At 48.0% G+C, this 22,500-nt stretch overlaps 2 protein-coding genes across 2 annotated transcripts in view; both read right to left on the bottom strand.

Annotated features, from left to right (window-relative positions):
- Nucleotides 1-4,316: 4,316 nt before the first annotated feature.
- On the bottom strand, nucleotides 4,317-8,353 carry zfp36l2 (zinc finger protein 36, C3H type-like 2). The gene is made up of 2 exons (XM_062519097.1): nucleotides 7,322-8,353; nucleotides 4,317-6,974 (listed from the first exon to the last, which is right to left on the bottom strand). Exons 1-2 carry the CDS (start codon nucleotides 7,409-7,411, stop codon nucleotides 5,790-5,792), a joined length of 1,275 nt encoding a protein of 424 aa, XP_062375081.1. The 5' UTR covers nucleotides 7,412-8,353; the 3' UTR covers nucleotides 4,317-5,789.
- A 3,661-nt stretch (nucleotides 8,354-12,014) lies between these two features.
- The window catches only part of thada (THADA armadillo repeat containing), a gene marked incomplete in the record, with an annotated part of 90,433 nt that continues 79,947 nt past the window's right edge, over nucleotides 12,015-22,500 (bottom strand). Inside the window, 3 exon segments of the mRNA XM_062519709.1 lie at nucleotides 12,015-12,151; nucleotides 13,254-13,426; nucleotides 22,408-22,500. Of these exon segments, the coding sequence (XP_062375693.1) occupies nucleotides 13,258-13,426; nucleotides 22,408-22,500 (262 nt within the window).

The raw sequence follows: 22,500 nt of genomic DNA, 5'->3' as shown, positions 1-22,500 counted from the left end.
GAGACATAAAGAACATGTACATGCAGAAAGAGTCGTTCAGGACAGTTACACCCAGCAGTTTCACCCAACTCAAAACACCTGAGTCAACTAATAAAGTGGAAGATGTCTATACGCACTCTGACCCAATGAGGTAAACCATCACTGAGATAAACCATCCCCATTTATGAATGGGAGAGATGGTGTGTTGGGTTGATTGGGTCTATATATGTACTTTTCGCTAAAGCATGCTGGGATTTGTAGTATATAAGTCAGACTCCTTATGGGAGTCAGGTGCAGTCAAAGACTCCAGAAGGACAGGTGTTCCTGTCTGTCCCCAAGCAGAGCAGCCTCGGCACACGTAAACACGTAAACATAAATAAACACCTCCCGGCACACCGCCCACTTCGAGGTCAGACAGCTGGAGGCTGACATGTGGGTATGTGGTTAGTGTGTATACTGTGTGTGTGTGTGTGTGTGTGTGTGTGTGTGTGGGTTTGGGGTGGTGGTGGTGGGTGGGCGTGTGTAATCTCTTGAGATGTTTCATGGTGTGTGTGCCTATTTGCATTATACACCATCTCTTCAGCCTGGGTTCGTAAAGTAGAGGGTGATGGAGGGGGTAGCTCTCAGTGTACACACATGCAATCACACACACACACGCGCAACACACACACATGCAATCACACACACGCGCGCAACACAAACACAGACTGGAGCGGCTCTCGTACGCCGCGGAGATGTCGTCAGTGTTCGTTCTGCATCCATAGCTGGTAAACACTGACCTCACACACACATGTTCTGTAAATATTTACGGCACGCCAAACAAGCCAGGGCTGAGGAGTCATTAGACCTGTGCCATCACAGAGTCCAACACAGCAAGACATCTCTCTCTCTCTCTCTCTCTTCATCTCTTCTCTCGTTCACCCTCCATCCAGTCTGACAGCAAGAGAATGCAGTGACCCTACACATGAATGTGGTGTGTGTGTGTGTGGCACAGGGATAACATTAGCTCTGATAACACATCCGAGAGGTCTGCGTCTCTCTCTCTCTCTCTCTTTCTCTCTTTCTCTCTCTTCCTCCCTCTCTCCAGCTCATTTCCAGTCTGTTAGCCACACTGTCGCTCCAAGCCACAGGATTCATAGCCAAAAGTTACATGGTCAAGGAGGTGTGTGTGTGTGTGTGTGTGTGTGTGTGTGTGTGTGTTGGGTGTGTTCGTGTACGGGGGTTTCCAGCTCTGTGTTACTTTTCTTCAAACATTAAATGACAGCAGCCTCCCTCCCCATAACCTCTCTCCCTCTCTCCTTTTCTCTCCCTCCCTGCCTCCCCCCCTCTCTCTCTCCCTCCCTGTCTCTGCTTTTTAGGCACATTGTAACACTCAGAGAGAAACTTCTGGAAGTGGCGAGAGAGCGAGATGAAGGACAGTGGAAGAGAAGGCCCGGTGAACGACGACAAAAACAGCAGGCAGAGACGAGGACTGGAAATGGGTGGCGGTCAGAGGAACTGGAGGCCTTTCCTGCTGTAATCACGGGTCCAAGGGTTTCCTGGCATTGTGAAGGGACTTCAGAACCATTAACACACACACACACACACACACACACACACACACACACACACACACACACACACACACGCGCACGCATACGAGCACATACACACATACAGTCACTGATACACAAATGTATTCTCGCAAAGACACGCACATACGCACACACTCACTCACTCTCACACACTCAAAATAATAGAGATTCAGTCAGACAAAGACACAATACAGTGTCTCTCTCTCTCTCACACACACACACACACACACACACACAAACACACACACACTGAGAATAGAGATAGATTCCTCAGACACACACACACCCACACACAATAATTAACACACAAATCCAAACACACAATCATTAACACAGAGATGCCGACACACACACACACACACACACACACACACACACATAGGTAGGTACATAAATGACTGTGGGGCAGGAAGAGCTGCATTGTGATCCTAGGGCCCGGCAGCTGATAAACATTTCATTATGAAATCTAGAGGACACTGTAAATATTTGCCTGGAGTTATCACCCGGTCTTATCAGCCCGTGAACTCCTGACACTCTTTGGGATTGCCAGGCCTTTATTTTGTTAATGACCGCAGGCCCGCCTGATAACTTCACTAAATGGAGCTGTGACAATGCCGCCAGCTCACTCCTGAACGAGGACAAAATCAAACACTCACACAATGGCTCTCACAATCTGCCTTTCCCCTTGTCTGTCTGGCTCTCAAAATGGTAGGGATCTCTCGGATTGAAAAGTCTAAGCAGAGACGGTTGTTAGACTACAGTATCTTTGGTCTCAGCTCTGTGACATTGTCTTGTCCCCTCTCTCTCTGTTCCTCCTTCATTTCTTTGATTTTACACATGTTGCACTAACTATGATCACTTCAGCCAGCTGATCACATCTCACTCCTATGCTTATCCAGCTGATGATGGGTTAGCATGATGCTAATATGAGAATTGCAAGACATCTAGCATTACAGCCAGGGAATCTGACAACCAAACATAAATGAGAGGGTGAGCCAAAGCTAAAGTTAAACCTGATAAACCTTTGTCATGCATCCCCTCGTTCTTTAGCTATTAGCGCATAAATGATATTGCACAATTAAATGCCATTACGCCAATACAGAATCACTACGGCAGCAGGGACTTATGTAACAGTCATTGATAAATCAGAACAGTGTTTAAGTCTGAGGAGGACAGGCCGTAAAGCACCAGCTGACTTCAATGAGCAGCATTATGACGGTCGACAGACTAGCCAGTGTGCCGCAGACTGGGCAGCAGTGTGTGCCGGATTCAGGCCAAGTCGGGACCAGTTCCAGGCCAGAGCCCAATGGGCTTATCAGCTTCTTGTGGCAGGCAGTCAGTCATTCAGGCAGCTAGTTAGTTGATGAATTTAACACAGAAAGTTTAAAATGGACCTACAGCCAGTCAAAGGCTGACAAACCCACTCTCAGCCAGCCAGTCTTCCTGACACTGGAACAGCTTCAACTCTGAGCTGGCCCAGATCTGTGCCGGATCTGGACCTCCTGGCGCACACAGGACCAGGCCGGCAGTCAGTCAGGCGACTCTAGCTGAGCTGGCTAATCATTTACTCTCCGCTACAAACAGAGCCACAGTTAGTTACAGTCTGCAGCCCTCTTCAGTTATAATCAGCCGCAGCCAGCTGCTTGGTCAGACCAACAGCACCAAACGCCGCTGAGCAACAGATCTGACCCGGGGTCAGCCGCAAGCTTTGCCTCTGGACGATCGCTTGGTCAGGTAGGCAAAGCCAAGCTGGGCGCAGAGATGGCGGGGTGGGGTAGGGGTAGGGGTAGGGGTGGGGGGGGGGGTGGGTGATGGGGTGAGGAGGAGAGAACAGCTGTGTCTCCAGGCCAACAGTGAGGCGAGGCGAGTGGAACACAAGCACTTCGCTCTCAGCCCCGTCCAGACACGCACAAGCTCAGAGCTGCTGCTCTTACCCCCTCTGGGATTTATAGGAGGGAGAGAGAGAGAGAGAGAGAGAGAGAGAGAGATAGAGGTGGGTGGGGGAGTAGACACAGAGAGGGAGTTGGAGAATGAAGGCAGAAAAGAGAAAAGAGGGAAGAATGTGTGTTCTGCATGGCTCCCACTCCATTAGATTGAAGAATAAAGAGCTGCAGCACTGTAGCTGATGTATAACAGAGAGGAGTCATCTATGAAGGTGTGTGTATGCTAAGGAAAACATGTTAAAAAACATACTGAAGAAATTGCTCTTGATATTTTTTGTTTTTATTTATGTTTTTTTTTTTTTCAAAAATGATTTATTGGGAGAAACTACAAAAAATGTACAGTACAAAGTCAACAGTCTCACACTTAATTGTAGTGAACTGATTCCCCCCAAAAATAATTACATCACAACTCCTGTTGCCTTTTTTTGTCCGTCGCCTTTTTAGATACATTCAAACAGCTTTACTTCTGATAAAGTAGTCAAACAGAGTACATAGTGCGCATCCCCCTGTACCTAACTATGTACATACAAAATGTGTTCAACATTACCATCCCGTCCAGCAAGTTTGGAAAAATCCGCCCATTCCCATGTCAAAAGAGAATCAGGAACAAGTAAAACAAGTGAAAGGGAGATATACTAGTAATAATATTAAAAAAAGGCTTCAGATGTTTTCTTTAAAGTTGTGATGTTTTTTCCTTTTTTAAATGTTTATAGCGAGTTTTTTTTTCTTAAATACAAGTGGTAACAACCTTCCAAGGACAAACTTAGAAATTGAGACTACATTCAACTTGAGTAAAAAAAGAGATAGGAAAGAAATATAATTACATGTAGGAAAAATACTTTATTTGGTGAATCTTAAGGCATGTAAGACTGTGATCCCCACAGTGTCGTATAACACTGGGGCAACATGGGCTTGCTACATTCTCTAGCACGTGGTTGGAATCACAGTGTGACCTCGTGCTATAATAGATAACGAGAAGGAAAGAAAGAAAAAAAAATACTTTTTTGGTTAATTGATGATTTGTTTTTAAAATGTGGGATCTTTTTTTGACTGGTGATATCTGATATGAATGTGTAAAAAAAAAAAAGTAAGGCTAGTTTGGACGGTCTTGGGGAAAAAAAACAAACAAAATAACAAAACAAAAACAAAGACAGGAAGAAAGAATAAACCCACATTGTTTGTACATTCTACTGACTCCACTAGAGAAACAAATCTAGGGATTCGCCAAGGACAGAAAATAGGCCTTCCACAGCACAGACAAGCAACCTCCAGCAAATCACGCAAACTTTTGTTTGTTGTTTTTTAATAAACGTAAACAAGGAAACAAAAAATTAATGAAATAAATATCACATACAATATCTTAAATTAAGATTTTTTTTTTACTCATTTACAATAAAATAACGAAGTGAAGTTACAAAAGAGACCAAACAACAAAAAATATATATTACTGTGAGAAGAACATACACTCCACTTACTGTAGATTAATAATGGCGATCATAATTTAAACATAAAAGAATATATCTATTGCTTCATCATACTCGATAAATACAGTCTGGACAATTACCAATGTAGCCTATACTTTTCACAAGATAATAAATAAGTTAAATAGTCCATAGCCAGTTATGCACCGCTATGTAATCACTCAGAACTTCTAAAAAAATATATATCCAACCAACAGCAGTGATCTCCCGTACAAACCTCAACACAAGAATGCTTGGACTAAGCAACAAACTACACACTACCCAACCAAACCACTGCGTGGCGCTGTGAACCAGGTAAAAGTTTTGGAATGGAAGTTTTTAAGCTTTCAAGAAGGAAAAAAAAAAAATCACACATACTTTTGAAGCTGTGAAGCTGTTACACTTGTGTCAAGGCATATTCTTGGTAGGATGCAGGAAAATCTAAAACCGCTAGGTTTCTCTCGTTCGTAAAGAAAGAAAGATAGAAAGAAAAAAAAAGTCTTGTATATGACTCCGGAAATAGGTCTTGATAAGACCTAAAAAAGACAGCAATCTGCTGCAGCTCAAAACATAAGTCACCGGTGGAATGCCTTCTATTGATAGCTACTTGTAGTTATCAAAAACATACAGACAAACGGACTAATGCCATATCAAAAAAGACAAGACAATGTCATCTGTCTCTAAAGTTTAAAGCAGATGTAATTCTGTCAAACGTTACACGTCGTCAGAGGTGTCACCGTCCAAAAACAGCGGTGAGTGCTGGAATTTCAAGTCCTCCTCATACTAAACAAGGTATAAAAAAACAAACACACCACATGCAAAAGTGATCGAACTTAATCATCTGAAATCGACAGCCTGCTGAAGATTGGCAAACGTCTGCCGGCATCCAAACTGGGAGATTCGGAGCCGCTCAGACTTCCAGAAGAGCTTAGGGACCCGCTTGCATAGCTCTCCCGGTCTGAGATGGAGTCAGGGGGGCTGGGGGGCGAGTCGAACACCGGCGACTCAGAGAGGCGCTGCAGAGAGGACTGCAAGTGGCTCATGTTGTAGGGGGGAGAGGGAGGGCACACGGCCGAGAGGTTCCCAAAGTAAGCACCATTAGAGTGATTGGCGTAGTTTTGAGCATGCACTGCCAGTGGAGCGAGTAAGGCTTTCAGTTCTTGCCCGGGGAAGGAGAAGGCACTGTTGATGCAAGCCAGAGTGTTTGGCGACACATCCTCGTAAAAGTTTTGGGGGCAAGAGTTGTTGGAGGATAGGGGTGGCGGGGTGCGGGATGTGGGGCTTTCAATGAGCGGGGAGTCAAGTCCGTGTTGGGTGGCAAAGCCGGAGAAGCTCAGGCTGTGGTGGAGCTTTGGTCTCTCCCTGAAGGCGCCGGGCTGTGGCACGTCCCTCTGGCCGTAGCCTCCACACAGCTCCCGAGCAGACTTAGACTCTCCCTGCATGTTGGCGTTGGCTGGGGCTGGCCTGCGTTCGTCGGCATTGTGGATGAAGTGGCACCGTGGACCATAAGGGCAGAAACCGATAGTGTGGAACGTGCGGCATGGCTCGGTTTTGTACTTGGGGTGGCGAGACAAACTCCTCAGCTCGTGGTAGCCGTGCGCGAACTGACACTTCTCCCCGTACTTGCACGCTCCATTCTCCTCGAATGGTCGGCACAGCTCTGTCTTGTAGCGGGTGGAGTTGATCTGAGAGCCCGGCTTCTGCTGCAGGACCTGGAGCTGCTGGCTCCGGTCCCCGTTCTCGCTGTATGCACGGTCACGAAATTTGTTTTCCTTGTTCATGATGGCGGTGTTTGAGCTGCCATTCACCACCGAGCTCTCCTTCAAGTTGTTGTAGGAGCCCGCTGAGTACTTGTTGCTGTTGGTCACTGAATCCATGTTACTGGTCGAATTTCTGCGGAAAAATCCTGGGGTGAAGGAGCAGTTGCTTGAACTAGACGTTGTAACTGGAGCCCCCACAGCTTTCTTGTCCAACATACTGTTGATGTGGATTGCGTTCATGTTGAGACTTTTCTCCTGCTGTGGACAAAAGCGAGCAACAGGAAACCAGTTAGAAACTTAAGCAAACACTCAAAATCAGTTCAAATAACAACAAAGTCAGTCTATCGAACACGTCTACTACTATCTGCATGCACTGCTTAATACTAATTTGACAACAACAATTTGGATTTGCAACTTTGATTTGCACTGAACTATCACAGCATGTCATGGTATGCAGCGCAGTTTGATTTCCAGCTAGTAAGCTAGCCTTCGAACTTGGTTGCTGCACTGGATTGCAAACTTTCTACGCTAGCATGCTGCTCAGCATTTAAAAGATGAAGAGACGTTGCAAAAAGACGCGCATCTCCAAGATAATATTGCTATACCTTGTACAGCATGTCGATGTCGTAGAAAGCGGACAGGATGGTTGCAGACATTTCTTTCTCGGAACTTTTCTGCCGTAGTTGATCTCTCATGGGTGGACCGAACGGGATCCTTGGGCGCACAGCACACGAGGCAAACTTTTTCTATGAATTTGCCACGACTGCTGTTTTTGGGAGCTCCGAGTAACGTGAAAGAACGGAATTCCAGAGGGTGATTGCTCACACTGCAAAGAGAAAAGGATAAGTTCCTCGTTTTGTGTTTCGTGTTTTTGTTATGGGATGTCCTTCCTCTGTGAAGTGCCGAGCTTGAATGCTGCAGTCGCCGAGTCTCTTCCGCACATGAATATAAACGCTTCGCGGCAGCAGTGTGTCGATGAGGGCGGAAAACTTGGGGGCAAAGTCACGCCCCCTCTATTCGATTGAAGCAGGAGTTCTTCTGGTTGGCCATCATCCACACCCCTCCTACCAGTTAGCTGGGCTCTCATTTCTCGTTCGTGATTCCTAAAAGCTGGGGGGTCGTAGATCAAACTCCACTGAGCAGCGGGAATGCGTCCACATCTGCCTTTCCTAAACGGCACAGTCTCAGCCCACTATGATCATAATGCTCGAATTTTCGGAGAAAGTTTTGTCGAAGAATTACTGGACGCTCAACCATGGAGTGCGTAACTGCAATGCGCGGCAGATAGAAAACAGGCTAGCTTTAGGGGCCGATTTGTTAACAAGACGCAACAACTTTTTTTCATTGTATCATATTTTCTTCGTTTTGATACGGCAATGAAAGACTGTCCTCAACCCTCTAATCCCCGCTTTGTTTCGAATCGCCTAGAAACGCAGATCCCCTTGCAATGCAAACTAAAGTCGATTAAACAACCAGGGTCCCCGCGCGTATAGGCTATATAAAACTGTACCCTACCCACATACTTAGGAACTTTGAAAAGTAAGTCGATTAAATAAATAGCCTGTTGCTGACGGCTTTCGAAACAGTAATAGTGTTGCACTTATGTTTTCTCTCGCTGGCTTCAACAAGTGGGATAGACCACCAGATTCTCCTCGCTGTGTGCGCGTGTGTGTAAGAATGGAGGGAAAAGAGGAAAGTGGAGCGTGGAGCGTGCTGCTGGAGATCTACAGTCTGCCACCGAGTAGCATTCCTCGGGTTACGGCGGTTGCATAATCAACAACTACACTGCGCAAATTGTACATTAGGTCCGATGTAGCCTACGATAAACAAGTTAGGAATAGAAATCCAGTGTTTCCCCTTGCACACATGGACCTGACCCAGTTTCCAAAGTCTACCAAGTTTGCCAAACATAAAACTTGAATTGGCGTGTTGGGAATCTAATTTTAGGCTATGTTAATCAAGCAGGACGGTTTAGCTATTTTCAGGAACACAATTACTGAGGCAATATGTTATCTATCTGATATGCATAATAGTATAGTACTGGCCCAAACGTAAAGTTAGCCTATCAAAAGTAGGCTCTTATCGGTAACATGCAAATGTTAGGTAGGCTACTAGTGTAGTGCTAGTTTAACAAGTGGGTGACACAGATTTTAACTCATGTTCAAGTTCTTGGAAACGTGTTGCTTTGTGGGCTCACAGTGCCTCCTCGTCTCGTAGCCTACTGTAAAGGCAAACAACAAGCTTAGAGCGAAATCATGTCAAGTCATCCAATGGAATGCCTTGCAATCTCACGGTGTAATACTGCCCTCCACAGGCCACAGACCTCTCTGCACAACTAAGATACAGTCTTCAGCGCCACCCAAAGTGCGACATTAGAACACCTCCGAAATTCCACCTAATCTGCGTTCACCCGCTGAACAAGAAGTAAACATTCGTCACAGAAAAAGAGGTAAACAATTAGGGCATGGTTTACACATCGTGCACGGGCAGAGTAAACACACTTTCACCTTAGTTTAGAAATGTTATGTTGATGGCACGCAAATATTACAATGACAGCAAACGCAAACGTCATGATTGAAACCTCAAGGAAGCCATTGAGCAAATACCCATCCGCCGAGGAAAAAGAGGAGAAAGAAAAAAAAAGAAAACACCTCCCCTCGTCACATACTGTTTTTATTGGGGAACGCTCAAGCGCTCCAAAACATTACATCACTTTTACAGTAAAACAACATGGCCACTACAAGCGCCCGCGGCACAAGCAGCTGTCTCCACATTGAGCGCGCACTGGACACAGGGGCTCTTGTGTGCTGCGTCGATTGCGTAACCGGGCAGAGCAAGGGGCACATTCTGCCCGATTTCTTTTTCTAGTAGCCTAACGCAGGGCGTATCGAAAAAATACCGCAGCTCAGCCTGAAGACAAAAATACCATGCGTACGAGAAATGTTCTGTATGGGGGGAAAAACCAGGCGACGACCAGCCTCATGTGGAAGGATTGCGCCTGACTGTTATTATTTTACTAGCTTCCATGTTGATTTGCTCATGTGAATTTGAGTGTCAACTCCCTTTCCTTTTCTCATTGGCGGTTCTAGTTTGTGTATCACCAAACTCAAAAATCAAAAGAATAGTTTTGAACCTGACTCTATCCAGTGTCAAGGTTTCTGTGCTTGAAATGTATGCAAATAATTGCACACTGCAGTCAGTAAGGAAACCTACCATACAAAAAATATGAACTTGATGTAAATATCATCAGGAGATTTTGTGGGGATGTCTTTTCATCGTTACTTCATTGAACTGTAATACTGTATATCCCTACATAGGAAAAAACATATTCACGTCCCTCCATAAAGCTACCCCAAATGCAATGCTATCCCATATTTTGCAGCTGACTATGTTGTCCATAACAACATCCACCATAGCCCCTCCCTGCACATGGCAATCAAAACGGACTGCACAAAACGGTCATTCTGCGTGAGGGTCCTGATAGGGTGTTGGAGAGCAGTCCCTTGTGTGAGTCTGCCCCTAAGGCCTGGGACTTGGAGAGATGGTGGGATTCGATTAGGTGAAGACATAACCTACTCAAGCTCAGGCACCCGGGGTCATTTTCCATCAGTTCAAATGAATAAGCGCACACACAAACAATCACACACACACACACACACAATCACACAATCTCACACACACACACACACACACACACACACACACACACACACACACACACACACACACACACACACACACACACACACACACACACACACACACACACACACACACACACACACACACACACACACACACACACACACACACAGGAACCCCTGAGGCACACAAATGTGATAAAAAACAGCATTTTATTTGAATTAAAAACAGTCTAGGGACACATGGTTTGCATGACATGTTCATTTAAAATATAGCATTCAGTATTTAAAACAGACTGGCTTTCTGAGGAACTCAACATGAACTGGCACACCCCTCTCTATACAGAATTATACTCCATCTACATACACAAAAATGAAACCGACATTGTCTAGGCGACAGTGAATTTGCAACCCCGTTCTGTTTATAAGGAAGGCACTGGTTTGTGAACCACTGCACTGTTTTCCAGCTGTGTTCCGCTCCGCAACAACACAAGTGGGTTAAGAATGTGCTGCTTCATTCTGTCGTTATTCCCGGTCCTGGCCCAGTTCTGGTCCAGATGAGGGCTGGAGGAGGACGCGGTGGGAGCAGGAATCTTTCCCCTGTGTGAGAGTGGATTTGGGACACGTTCGCCTCGTACAAGATGGTCCTCTTTTGGATGGTGATTCATAGTGTTCAACCACTTGGAATAAAAAAAATAAAAAAAACGTCTTACACTGGTGGTTTCAATTCCTCCCACTTTGCCTTCAAGCAGTTTGCGAAATTCACACAAACACGGTTCCTGTGTAGACAAGACCGGGTCTGACACACATCACACGCCTCACACCCATCCAGCGCACATACACATAGTTGTTTACAGGTGTTTCCTTGTATAGGCCTTTTCTCTTTTGTTTGTGAAAGAGCTGCAGGACACAGCGCGTGAGCTGCCCTCTGTCACAAGGTCACCGGAGTCTTCTCGGAGCGCATGTGGACTTTCCTGAAGCCGAGACTGGAGCGAAGAGGGACTGAGCAGAAGAACGCACAGTTCCTGGCATGGCTCGCAAGAAGAAAAAAAACACCCAATCAGCATTTCAGACTGTCTGGCGAGTGTGTGACTTTACTAACATACTCAAGAGGTGGAGGGGGGGGAGATTACAACACATCGAAACCGCAGCAGTTTCCTCTTTTTTCCTCTTCCCTTTCCTGAAACTGTTATGTAAACAAACTAGAGAGGTGAAGCCTCTCCAAGATGGTGTCTTCATCAATCCCGCTCACAGTGCGGATACAACAGTGGACCTACAGTAGGAGACTGTATGGTGGGGCGTAGCATTTTAACTTTTGCAATTGCACTTCATTAAGAGGCATAAATACGTGTGAAAAACAAAACAAAGGATGCATAAAGGATCACCATGATTCTGTCCACCTTTGTGTGTGCATGTATACTTTAAGACTGATGGCAGTGTGTGGATGTACACAGTTGGCACTGGCGGCTCTCAGCTTAAGAGCGAGCCCTCCTGTAGCGTTCCCAGAACCCCGAGCGCCAGGCCTGCCCGCTCTCTCTGCACGCTCAGCCTGGCGTGCTCGAGGGCGGCGGAGAACTGCGGCAGGGCGGGCAGCGCCCCCAGCGCCCGCTCCGACGCCTGTGCCTGGGCTCGCGCCAGCTCGGACAGCCGCCGCAGCTCAGCCGGAGGAGGGACGCCCGCCGCCGGACCCGCGGCCGACGCCAGCGCGGCCAGATGAGCGTGCAGCAGCCGCGCCCACTGAAGAGGCTCCGCCCACAGGTTCAGATCGCCCTTCTCAAACAGGAACTCTGCATCCTGCTCAGGGGAGAAGGGGGAAGGGAGAAGGGGGAACACCGATGAACACCAACGCTAAATCATGTCTGAGCATGTCTAACTGTCTAACGGCTCATTTTAAACATTTCAATTTAAATGGATTTTCACCACAATTTCAACTTTGATTTCCGAGTTGAACCTGAATTAAATTAAAACGGGGCAAAATAACATTCACTCGACCGAGCTTTTTGAATTTTGTTTTTTTTAATTCACACCAGCCCCGCACACCGTTAGACCAGCTGACGGCTGACCCAAAGCTGCTTTGCTATAACTTCCTCTTCCTGCCGGTGGCTGGCACCACCTGCCCCGGGGGCCAGCGGGTCACATTCCCCCCCCTGGGGGTGGGGGAGGGGGGGGTGGCAGACCTGGAGCGCGGCCGCTCGGACGCTAAGGGGCTTTAGATGAAAGGGCCAGCGGCGGTGTGCTGCGGCTCGGCCCAGTGTAATCCCACACAAGGGGAAGCTGGACTCGGCTCTCTCCGCACGGCGGCCGCTCTACTGTCTGGAGCGCAACCGCTGTGAGCTAGCGACAGGACAGAACAGAACAGAACAGCGGCCATGAAAAACGACACCAGCGCTGACTGATGGCTTTTCCACGATTCTATGATTACAGTTGCGCCAGTAATGAACAAACCATATTTACATCGACTTGAGCTCTGGCGCAGGATTTATGTGGGAAGGTATCAACATTACATCCCGAGGAGTGTGGTTTGTGTGGGGGGGACATCAGTGAAATTATGTTAAGAACTTCTCAAAACACGCTGGACATCATTTCTCTATACTCTCTATTCCCATTGTTGGTTGTTTATGAAAATTAAACAGGACCATTTGTCCTCAAAGTTGACCACATTCACTTTGATTTCTCTGAAATTCACGATCTCAGCAACCGCTGCTGTTTTATGGACAGGACAGTAGAGAGAATGACAGGAAGTGAGTGGGAGAGAGAGTCGGGGTGAGATCCGGACGGGATTCGAACCCGGGTCGCCGGCGAGCGGTGCAGGTGCCCCAGCCAGTCGCGCCACGACTGGGGCCTTCTGCTGTATTTATGTCTAGCCAACCAGAAGCGTCCCCACTGTCCTCCTCACCACATCAGTGCTGCTCTCCTCTGCCCTGATGTCCGGCACGCCGTCCCCCAGCAACCACTCGGTGAGGGTGGTCAAGCCGACGGCCACCTGGTCCCACACCTGGAAGAGCTGGCAGAGCAGGGCCACGCCCAGCCGCAGGGCCACGGGCGGGCACAGCGCCCCCGCCGCCACATCTGGGGGAGAGGAGAGGAGAGGGGGAGGAGTGGAGAGGAGAGGAGAGGAGAGGGGGATGAGTGGAGAGGAGAGGAGAGGAGAGGAAAGGGGGATGAGTGGAGAGGAGAGGAGAGGAGAGAAGAGGGGGATGAGTGGAGAGGAGAGGAGAGGAGAGGGGGAGGGAGAAGAGAGGAGGTGGAGATAGAGAAGAGTGCTGGGTTACATTATATATAAAAGTATGCAGCATTATGCTGGTTAGACTGGTTAGGCTGGGTGAATTTGGGTGGATTTCTGCACATCTATCTCCCCTGCTTCCTGTCTACAACCTTTGGGTCCAATCACAAACTAGCTTAAGACGCACCGGATTGTTGGTCTGATTGGTTGAAGGACTATCCAAGCGTATGGAGTCATTTGAGCTATGCCCAATGATCACGCCTCTTGTGCAGTAGCACTACAGCACAGACTCACCATACTAATGAGCTTAGTATGGTGATAGCCAGACTACAGACTAGTCTGAAGGTGACTGAATGTGTAGGCCTATACCCTGGAGGAAGGGAGAAGCATACACACCCTCCACACAGGTGGCCAAAAGAAGGAGGATGCTACAATGCACAAATGAAGTCTGCACACTCTTCAGATATTTAGTGCACAGCATGTCATCCCACAGGCCTTCCTTAGGTGCTCAACTGTATAACTGTGCAATTATATGACTCATTCTAATTGTAGAATTCATGTTGTGTGTGGTGTCTTAAGCTGCTGGGACCTTGAATTTCCCCTTGGGGATCACTAAAGTATCTATCTATCGATCATCTATCGATCTATATGTGTGCCTCGCACTCTCTGGCTTAAGGTTATGCATGTATGGTTATATACCGTATTTCTGTTTGGTTAGGCATGCTTGTGTGTATGTGTGTGTATATCTGCGTGTGTGTATATCTGCGTGTGTGTGTGTGTGTATGTGTGTGTGTGTGTGTGTGTGTGTGTGTGTGTGTGTGTGTGTGTGTTTAATCAGGGATCCAGCTCTGTGGCTGGCCAGTGGTGCTGGAGGAAGCAGTGGACTGCTGTTTTCACTGGCTCCCAGATGAAACATCCAATAAAAGCAGATACTGCTGAGATATGGGCTCAGAGGCAGCGCCAAGAGACAGCGCAGCCGCAATCACCTCTCAAGACAAAGAAGAAACACTGGCCAACGAACAAAGAGAAGAGAAGCTCATGTGAAGAACATTTGTGTGTGTCTGTATGTGTGTGTGTGTGTGTGTGTGCGCGTGTGTATATGCGTGAGAGAGAGAGCGTGCAAGCGTGTGTGTGTGTCTGTTTGTGAAGTGTGAGTGTGTGATGTTTGAGCATATGTGTGTGTGTGTGTGTTTGCATGCACGTGTTCGTAATGATAAACCTGGTTCCAATCTGTGCTTCAACTCAGGGTGAACATAATGTAAAACTGAGATAGGAGACTGATGTGTCTTTTTCTTTATTTCTCTGGCCGAATATGTGTGTGTGTGTGTGTGTGTGTGTGTGTGTGTGTGTGTGTGTGTGTTCCCTTTTCTGAGAGGCCCACAGCTATTTTCTGGGAAACAAAACTATAACTCATCCAACCAATGACATTCACAAACACTAACACACACACACACACACACACACACACACACACACACGCACTAGATATATGTACGCACACACACTCTCAGACATATCTCAAACATATGCCCCCATAAAAAAGCCACAGTCCTCCTGCCGATAGTGCTGCTGTTACTGGGTGGATGGGCAGAAGAAGCGAGGGATATGGAGATTGAGGGGGAGAGAGAGAGAGAAAGAAGAGATGAGAGAGAAAGGGACGAGAGACGAGGGGGGGTGGGGGGGGGGAGGGGATGACGACCCTCACACTCGTTCACTCTCCCTGACGACTGCAAGCAAAGGTTTTAATGACCCCAGTTGTCCATGCATCAAAGAACTCCCCACCCTGTGTGTGAGTGTGTGTGTCTGTGTGTGTGTGTGTGAGTGAGCGCGTTCCACTGTTTTGCTTCCAGGCCTTAACCAAACAACACCGGTGACTTCAAAAGCCAGTCGCCGCCTGTCAATCACACTGACACCCAGGCAGGATGCACGGCGACATGGCACCTTTTCTCCCGCCGCATCAGTGCTCTTTAGAACACACACACACACACACACACACACACACACACACACACACACACACACACATAAATGTGTACCCACACACAAACATACATAAACACTCACTCACAAATAAACATATACCCAATCTCACAAACACACACAAAAACAGATAAATGAGCACAAGATCCCAAAACAGACCCAGAACACAATCAATCTCACTCACACACACACACACACACACAAAGTTGTAAGTGGCGGCTAGACTGCTGGCAGTGTGGGGGCGTTGGTTTTCAGTTGGGCTTAAGGTGAGATTGCTGGGTGACGTTAGGGCTTCAAAACCGCACGGACGTGTAAACTAAAACTCCAAAGCACTCCTCACTCTGGGCAATTGAGAAAAGTGACAGGACCGCTCTCTTTTGCCCTCGCGCTCCGCTACCGCCCCACACACACACACACACACACACACACACACACACACACACACACACACACACACACACACACACACACACACACACACACACACACACACACACACACACACACACACACACACACACACACACACACACACACACACACACACACACACACACACACACACACACACACACACACACACACACACACACACAGGGCCTGAAAGGCTGGCGTGGGTCCAGCGGGGCTTAAGAGCAGGAGCGGCACAAAGCAGACATTAAGACATAATAGAAACTCAAGCCGCTCACGGCCTCGGCATCCTTCTGAGGTTTCACACTCCTCCTCCTCCTCCTCCTCCTCCTCCTCCTCCGTCTCCTCCGCCGCTGCTGCTGCCACTGCCATGGCCAAAGCGCCGCTCGCCTTACACTTCAGCCTTTCTTCCTCTTTTTCTTTCTTTTTTTAAACGTGGGGCGTGGGGGTGTTGTGTGTGTGTGTGTGTGTGTGTGTGTGTGTGTGTGTGTGTGTGTGTGTGTTTGCGTTTGTGTGTAAGAGTGTGACTAAACCTCCATATGCCTTCTCTTGCTAAATCAGGGAAAAGTTTGTGTGTGTGTGTGTGTGTGTGTGTGTGTGTGTGTGTGTGTGTGTGTGTGTGTGTGTGTTTGTCCAAATCAGTGAAAACATGCATGCTGATGAAATGATGAGCAGATGGGCTGAGTGAGGGAGGGAGGGAGCGACGAGGACGAAGAGGAAGTGGACACTGCTCTCCTGACATACTGCTGACCCACGCAGATCTCTGCTGCCATCCCTGCACTGGACACATAGGGCCGACCTGCAGGCCTATACTACCCCAACACAAAGCATACACCTGGACAGTCCACTGAACAGACAGTCAAAGGGATTTCTGAATTACACACACACACACACACACACACACACACACACACACACACACACACACACACGGCTGGACACAGGCAGACCTATAGAGACACTTTACTCTCTACACAGAGCATGCAAACAAGTACGTACACATCCATACTGCCTGAGAAACACAACATCAATTCTAAGCAGTGATTCATTCTTCAACGTTTGGTCTGGCGACCCTCCCAAACACATTGCCCAACTTCAAAAGACGGCTGCATAGTGTTATGCCACTTGGTAAGCTTTGGCTTAAGCACTGGTTAACTTCTGGAGGAACATTATGGAAACACAGAATGGTAAGCCTACATGGGGCTGCTGAATAAGTGTCGCTTTTCAGCATATTCGTCTAAAAATGTTTAGAACATTTCCTTTAATTCAGACTGCAAATCATTTTGTGACCCCTCACATATTTGTGGCGACCCCCAGTTTAAGAACTACTAAGGTATGGACAAGGAGGTGAAATACAAGCACATAAAACATACACATGCAATCTATAGGGGACACAGAGCACACACACACACACACACACACCTACACCGACACACACACACACACACACACAAATGCTCTTGGACACACACCTACACACACACAATGGGCATTCTGAGGAGTTAGTGATTCATCCTCTCTGTGGCCTACTAACATGAATGTAGCTCAGCGCAGAGCATTTTCATCCAGACGGTGGTTTCCTCCTCTGATACTTCTAAACATTTCTCTCCATCTCCCTCTCTCTCTCTCTCTCTCTCTCTCTCTCTCTCCATCTCTCTCTCTCTCTCTCTCTACGGAGAGCAGTTGGGAAGTTTGTGAGGGGGAAGTCAGTCTCTGCCAGATTCCAGCGGGAAAAGTGAGCGCACTTCCCGTAACTTCTGTAATCGATCTGTGGGAGCCACCGCCTGGAACTAATTAAAAGTGCTCGCTCTCCTAAATAACGAGAATGAGAGAAAGAGAGAGAGAGAGAGAGAAGGAAAGAGGGAAGGAAAAAGAAAGAGAGAGATTTGCTAGGCAGAAAATCCTTCGCTTGAGACCTTGCAGCTGGGGGGTGTCAGATGTCCACAACAGTGCACATACACTGTGTGTATGTGCATTTGTGTGTGTGTGTGTGTGTGTGTGGTGAGAGAGAGAAGGGTGGGAGGTAGTTTCAGTTAGACCCAATGAAATCAGAGTGATCTGTGGCTTTCCTGGTGTCATGCTTTATATTGGCCTCTTTATCTCCCTGTGTGTGTGTGTGTGTGTGTAGGTCTTTTTCTTTTTTTGCACACACACACGCACACACACACACACACACACACACACACACACACACCACACATTCTGGCCCAGGTACACCAGATAAGTGTTCTTCCTCTGAATTTATGCACAAGCACACGCACACGCACACACACACACACACACACACGTTAATGAGATCTTAAATGTGATCTGGTTGAGGCTAATGAAAGCCAGATGTTCGGTACTGACAGAGGAAGGGCCGTGTTAAAGGCCCTCCACACCTCCACCTCCCCACAGGCTCAAGCCCTCACGTCTCCTCATTAGATTAAACCTCAGTGGCCAAATCACTGATCGCTCTCCTGAGATAGCACTGTGGTCAGTGTGTGGGTGTGTGTGTGTGTGTGTGTATTTGTGTGTGCCAACGTATGCCGTTGTACAAAGGACATCATGTACAAACACACACACAGAGGCAGACAGGCACACACGCACACACATATATATATACATACACACAGACGCAGGCAGGCAGGCAGACAGACAGGCACACACACACACACACAAACACAGAGAGAGAGAGAGACACACACAGTACAGAGGTGCAGGATGTTTTGAGGTGACAGAGAAGGTGCGAAAGAGAAACACTCGTTTACAGCCCTAACTTCCTCCTGTGGCTCACGGGAATCAGGAAATGAAAGCAGGCACACAAATTGTGTCAGTGTGTGTGTGTGTGTGTGTGTGTGTGTGTGTGTGTGTGTGTGTGTGTGTCTGTGTGCTCTTTCAGTCTGTCTATATAAAACACCAAATGCCCAGAACACAAAGCTGAAGCCGAAAACGAAACAGGTTCAAAACAAACACCAAGCGTGAGCCGTAAATTCAACCTGACCTGAAGATACTGTAGAAACCACAAGTTTCATAAACAGACAGACACACAAACACACACACAAACACACACCACATAAACAGACTTTCTATACTGCAAAATCCTTGCACACAAACGGCTTGCCCAATTTTAACGGCGTCTTTGTAATGCGATCCTCCACTCTGTCTTGTGCCGCATTGACATTCCAGCCTGGGCCCCATGAATTAGCCATTCACAGCTAAATGTGGACATGTTGAACGGCTGATCAGTTAGATCATTGAAATGGCAAGCCTTTCACCCATCATCTCTGGCATTCATTATAGGACAAAACCAGAGAAGCATGAAACACACACACACACACACACACACACACACACACACACACACGCAGAGAGAGCCGAGGAAGGAGGATGAGACATTAAAAACACAGCCCGTGGGGCTGACAGATGTTTGACAGTGCATTACGCCGCAAGAATGTGCCGGAAAACCCCAAACGACGCTGACCTCCAACCCGACCCGTGGCGGTGGGGCGGGCGGGCGGGCGGGCGGCCGGCCGTGGGCGGCAGCGACAGGCGGCCCCAGCGGCGGCGGCCGACAGAGGAAGGGCCCGGCCAGGAAGCCCGGCCGAGCGCGAGTGGGGCCAATTTAGCCGGCGAAAGCCACAAGAGAGAGACGCGCGCAGCCTTGTTTACTTTCCCCCCGTGGCCACGGTCCACTCACACGCTATACGCCGGCCGGCAGCCACCGGAGCCACACCGCACCACTGACCCCTCGCATGTGCTGACGAGTACGTGTGTGTGTGTGTGTGTGTGTGTGTGCGTGTGTGTGTGTGTGTGTGTGTGTGTGTGAGTGAGTGATGCCCACTTTGCTGCGTCAGCATGTTCCGAGCCCCCATCTGAAAGAAAAAGCCACCGCTGCCTGCTACCCAGCAGGAGAACAGCCAGAGGACTTGTCTGAGTGTGCATCTTTGTGTGTGTGTGTGTGTGTGTGTGTGTCCCTGTGAGGTTTCTTTTCAAAAGGAACACACTCATCCACAGCTTCCTCTTCCATACAATGGCTCGTCTGTGCGCCCCCTTGACTAAAAAACAGGGTGTGGCTGGCTCGGTCTGATGATGCAATCAGAACGAGACAAACTGGGCCGGGTGGGCTGTTGTGGCCAACCGCTGGTCGTGGGAGGAAGGGCATTGGGTCAGTGCTGTTATTAATGATGATGGAGAACTCAGATGTGTGCTTTGTCCTTGGACCAAGACAGCCTCTAGTGTCTCAGGAATCGAGTTTAATAGCATTTGTTCTGCTCAGTGCAAAACCAGTGACATGCATGGCAATGAACATCCTTTCTAAAGACTTTTCACTCCATTGAAATGTGTTCTACAACTTCTCTTGACCTTCGACTTCACTTAATATACTCCAGTTTTCAGTATGTAGCATTGTAGGCCAGATATAACTATATAGGTACTTCCATCAGTGTTCAAATCCACCACTATACTCCTGGCAAGAGCAGAGAGGCTGACTGTGTCTACACTTTTCGGTTTACATACGAATCTGCAACATTCTGTGTTGTGATTACGCCCCTTATCTAGACTAGTGTGGTGTTTTTTGAGGCCTTGAAACACTGTTGCCGTTGGAAACGCTGCTGGCCTCGTTTTTAGTTCGAAAACTCTTCCTGTCTCCTTCCCTGATTCATCACGCTCCTAATCAACTACTTTTCTCGGAAAGACCCTTCAGGACCCTTTCTGGGAAGAAAACAATGGGAAATCAGCTGCATAATTACCCATGACTATCAGTGCTACCAGCATGGACAACAAATTATAAACCTTTTGTTCAATTCTCCATTCTACATGGCTACATCGGGCCTAAATATGCAGAAGGAAAGTCATCATTGCAGAGAGAGACTCGGGTCATGGGATGTGTGCTCTCAATAGTGTTGTAATCTGGATAGAGATCTGACACAGAGATGAGTACTCTCCTATAGATAGAGATCATTTCAGCTTTAAAACTCAGTGTGTGTGTGTGTGTGTGTGTGTGTGTGAGTGTGTGAGTGTAATCACAGGTCCATCTTCAGCCTACATCTACATTATTTCTTTTAAAGCACTTCAGTACTCTTTCTCTCTCTCTCTCACACACACACACACACACACACACACACACACCTCTCTCTCACACACATCCATTTCAAAGGCTAAGAGTTGTCACGCCAGCCCAGTTCCGCACCTCGGGTCTTTAGTGGTGCTATGTGAGGTCGTAAACACGCCCCTCCCCCCCTCACACACACGGCTATCAGCTCCAATCTGGTGGACAAGCAGACTCAGTGACTGGGCCGCATACAGAGACCTGAGCAGCACAGACTCACAGGCAGCTGATAAGAACCTGTGTGTGTGTGTGTGTGTGTGTGTGTGTGGTGTGAGGGAGAGGGAAGGTTTAGCTTAGGTTTGCGTCAAGAGGCCAGGAAACCAGATAGCAGTATTCACATATGTATATCTCTGTGTGAGTGTGTATAGGTGTGTGTGTGTGTGTGTGTGGGTAAGAAAGAGAGGCACTGTGCACAAAAATATGTGCAGTGCTATGCAGCTCTAAAGGTCTTGTATGCATGCGTGTGTATGCGTGTGTGTGTGTGTGTGTGTGTGTGTGTGTGTGTGTGTGTGTGTGTGTGTGTGTGTGTGTGTGTGTGTGTGTGTGTGTGTGTGTGTGTGTGTGTGTGTGTGTGTGTGTGTCTACAAAGTGGAGGCCACTCTTTGTCTAAGATAAATCAAGTAAAACTTAAAAGCCTTCTGCAGCTCGTAATGTCAAACCAAACCAAAACAGAACCCCATATCGCTAATCCTTCACACTAGTCCTACATGATGGAAATAGGACCTATGTGTGGAAATAGGACCTACTTCATGGGTGTGTGTTTGTGTGTGTGTGTGTGTGTGTGTGTGTGTGTCAGTATGACAGAGCCCAGTGAGAGGTCACTTCACCACTTTGACCAAACATGCGCTATGGCAAGTGCAAAAGCACGCACCACTTTCCCTTTGTGGTTCAGGATTCAGTATTTAGTAGGCGGTGAAACTACAAAGACCAATCAACAGCTAAAGGGATCGCCGTTTGCCTGGCCTATAGGACAAACACACACAGCATCCACAGGCCTCTCTTTCCCTAATTAACCAGCCAGGACGCCAGGACACCTAGCCACGCGTACTGACATCACTGAGGCACTTTCCCTACCTCACCCATCCAATGGCCCTGTGCTGGCGGTGTGTGTAGCTGTGTGCACGGTGCTGGTGGTGTGTGTGTGTAGCTGTGTGCACGGTGCTGGTGGTGTGTGTGTACCTGGTGCTGGCGGTGTGTGTACCTGTGTGCACGGTGCTGGTGGTGTGTGTGTCTGTGTGCGCGGTGCTGGTGGCGTGTGTGTGTGTACCTGTGTGCAACGGTGCTGGCGGTGTGTGTACCCTGTGTGCACGGTGCTGATGGTGTGTGTGTGTGTGTGTGTGTGTTTACCTGTGTGCACGGTGCTGAGCAGGTCCGGTGGGGGTGCTGCAGATGTAGTGGGACGCTCGGTCTCGGACCTCCTGCTCCTCATCCTGCAGCAGC

This window comes from Sardina pilchardus, chromosome 18 (assembly GCF_963854185.1).
Source record: "Sardina pilchardus chromosome 18, fSarPil1.1, whole genome shotgun sequence".
NCBI classification, from domain to species: domain Eukaryota; kingdom Metazoa; phylum Chordata; class Actinopteri; order Clupeiformes; family Clupeidae; genus Sardina; species Sardina pilchardus.
This window is presented reverse-complemented; position numbering and strand designations above follow the sequence as displayed.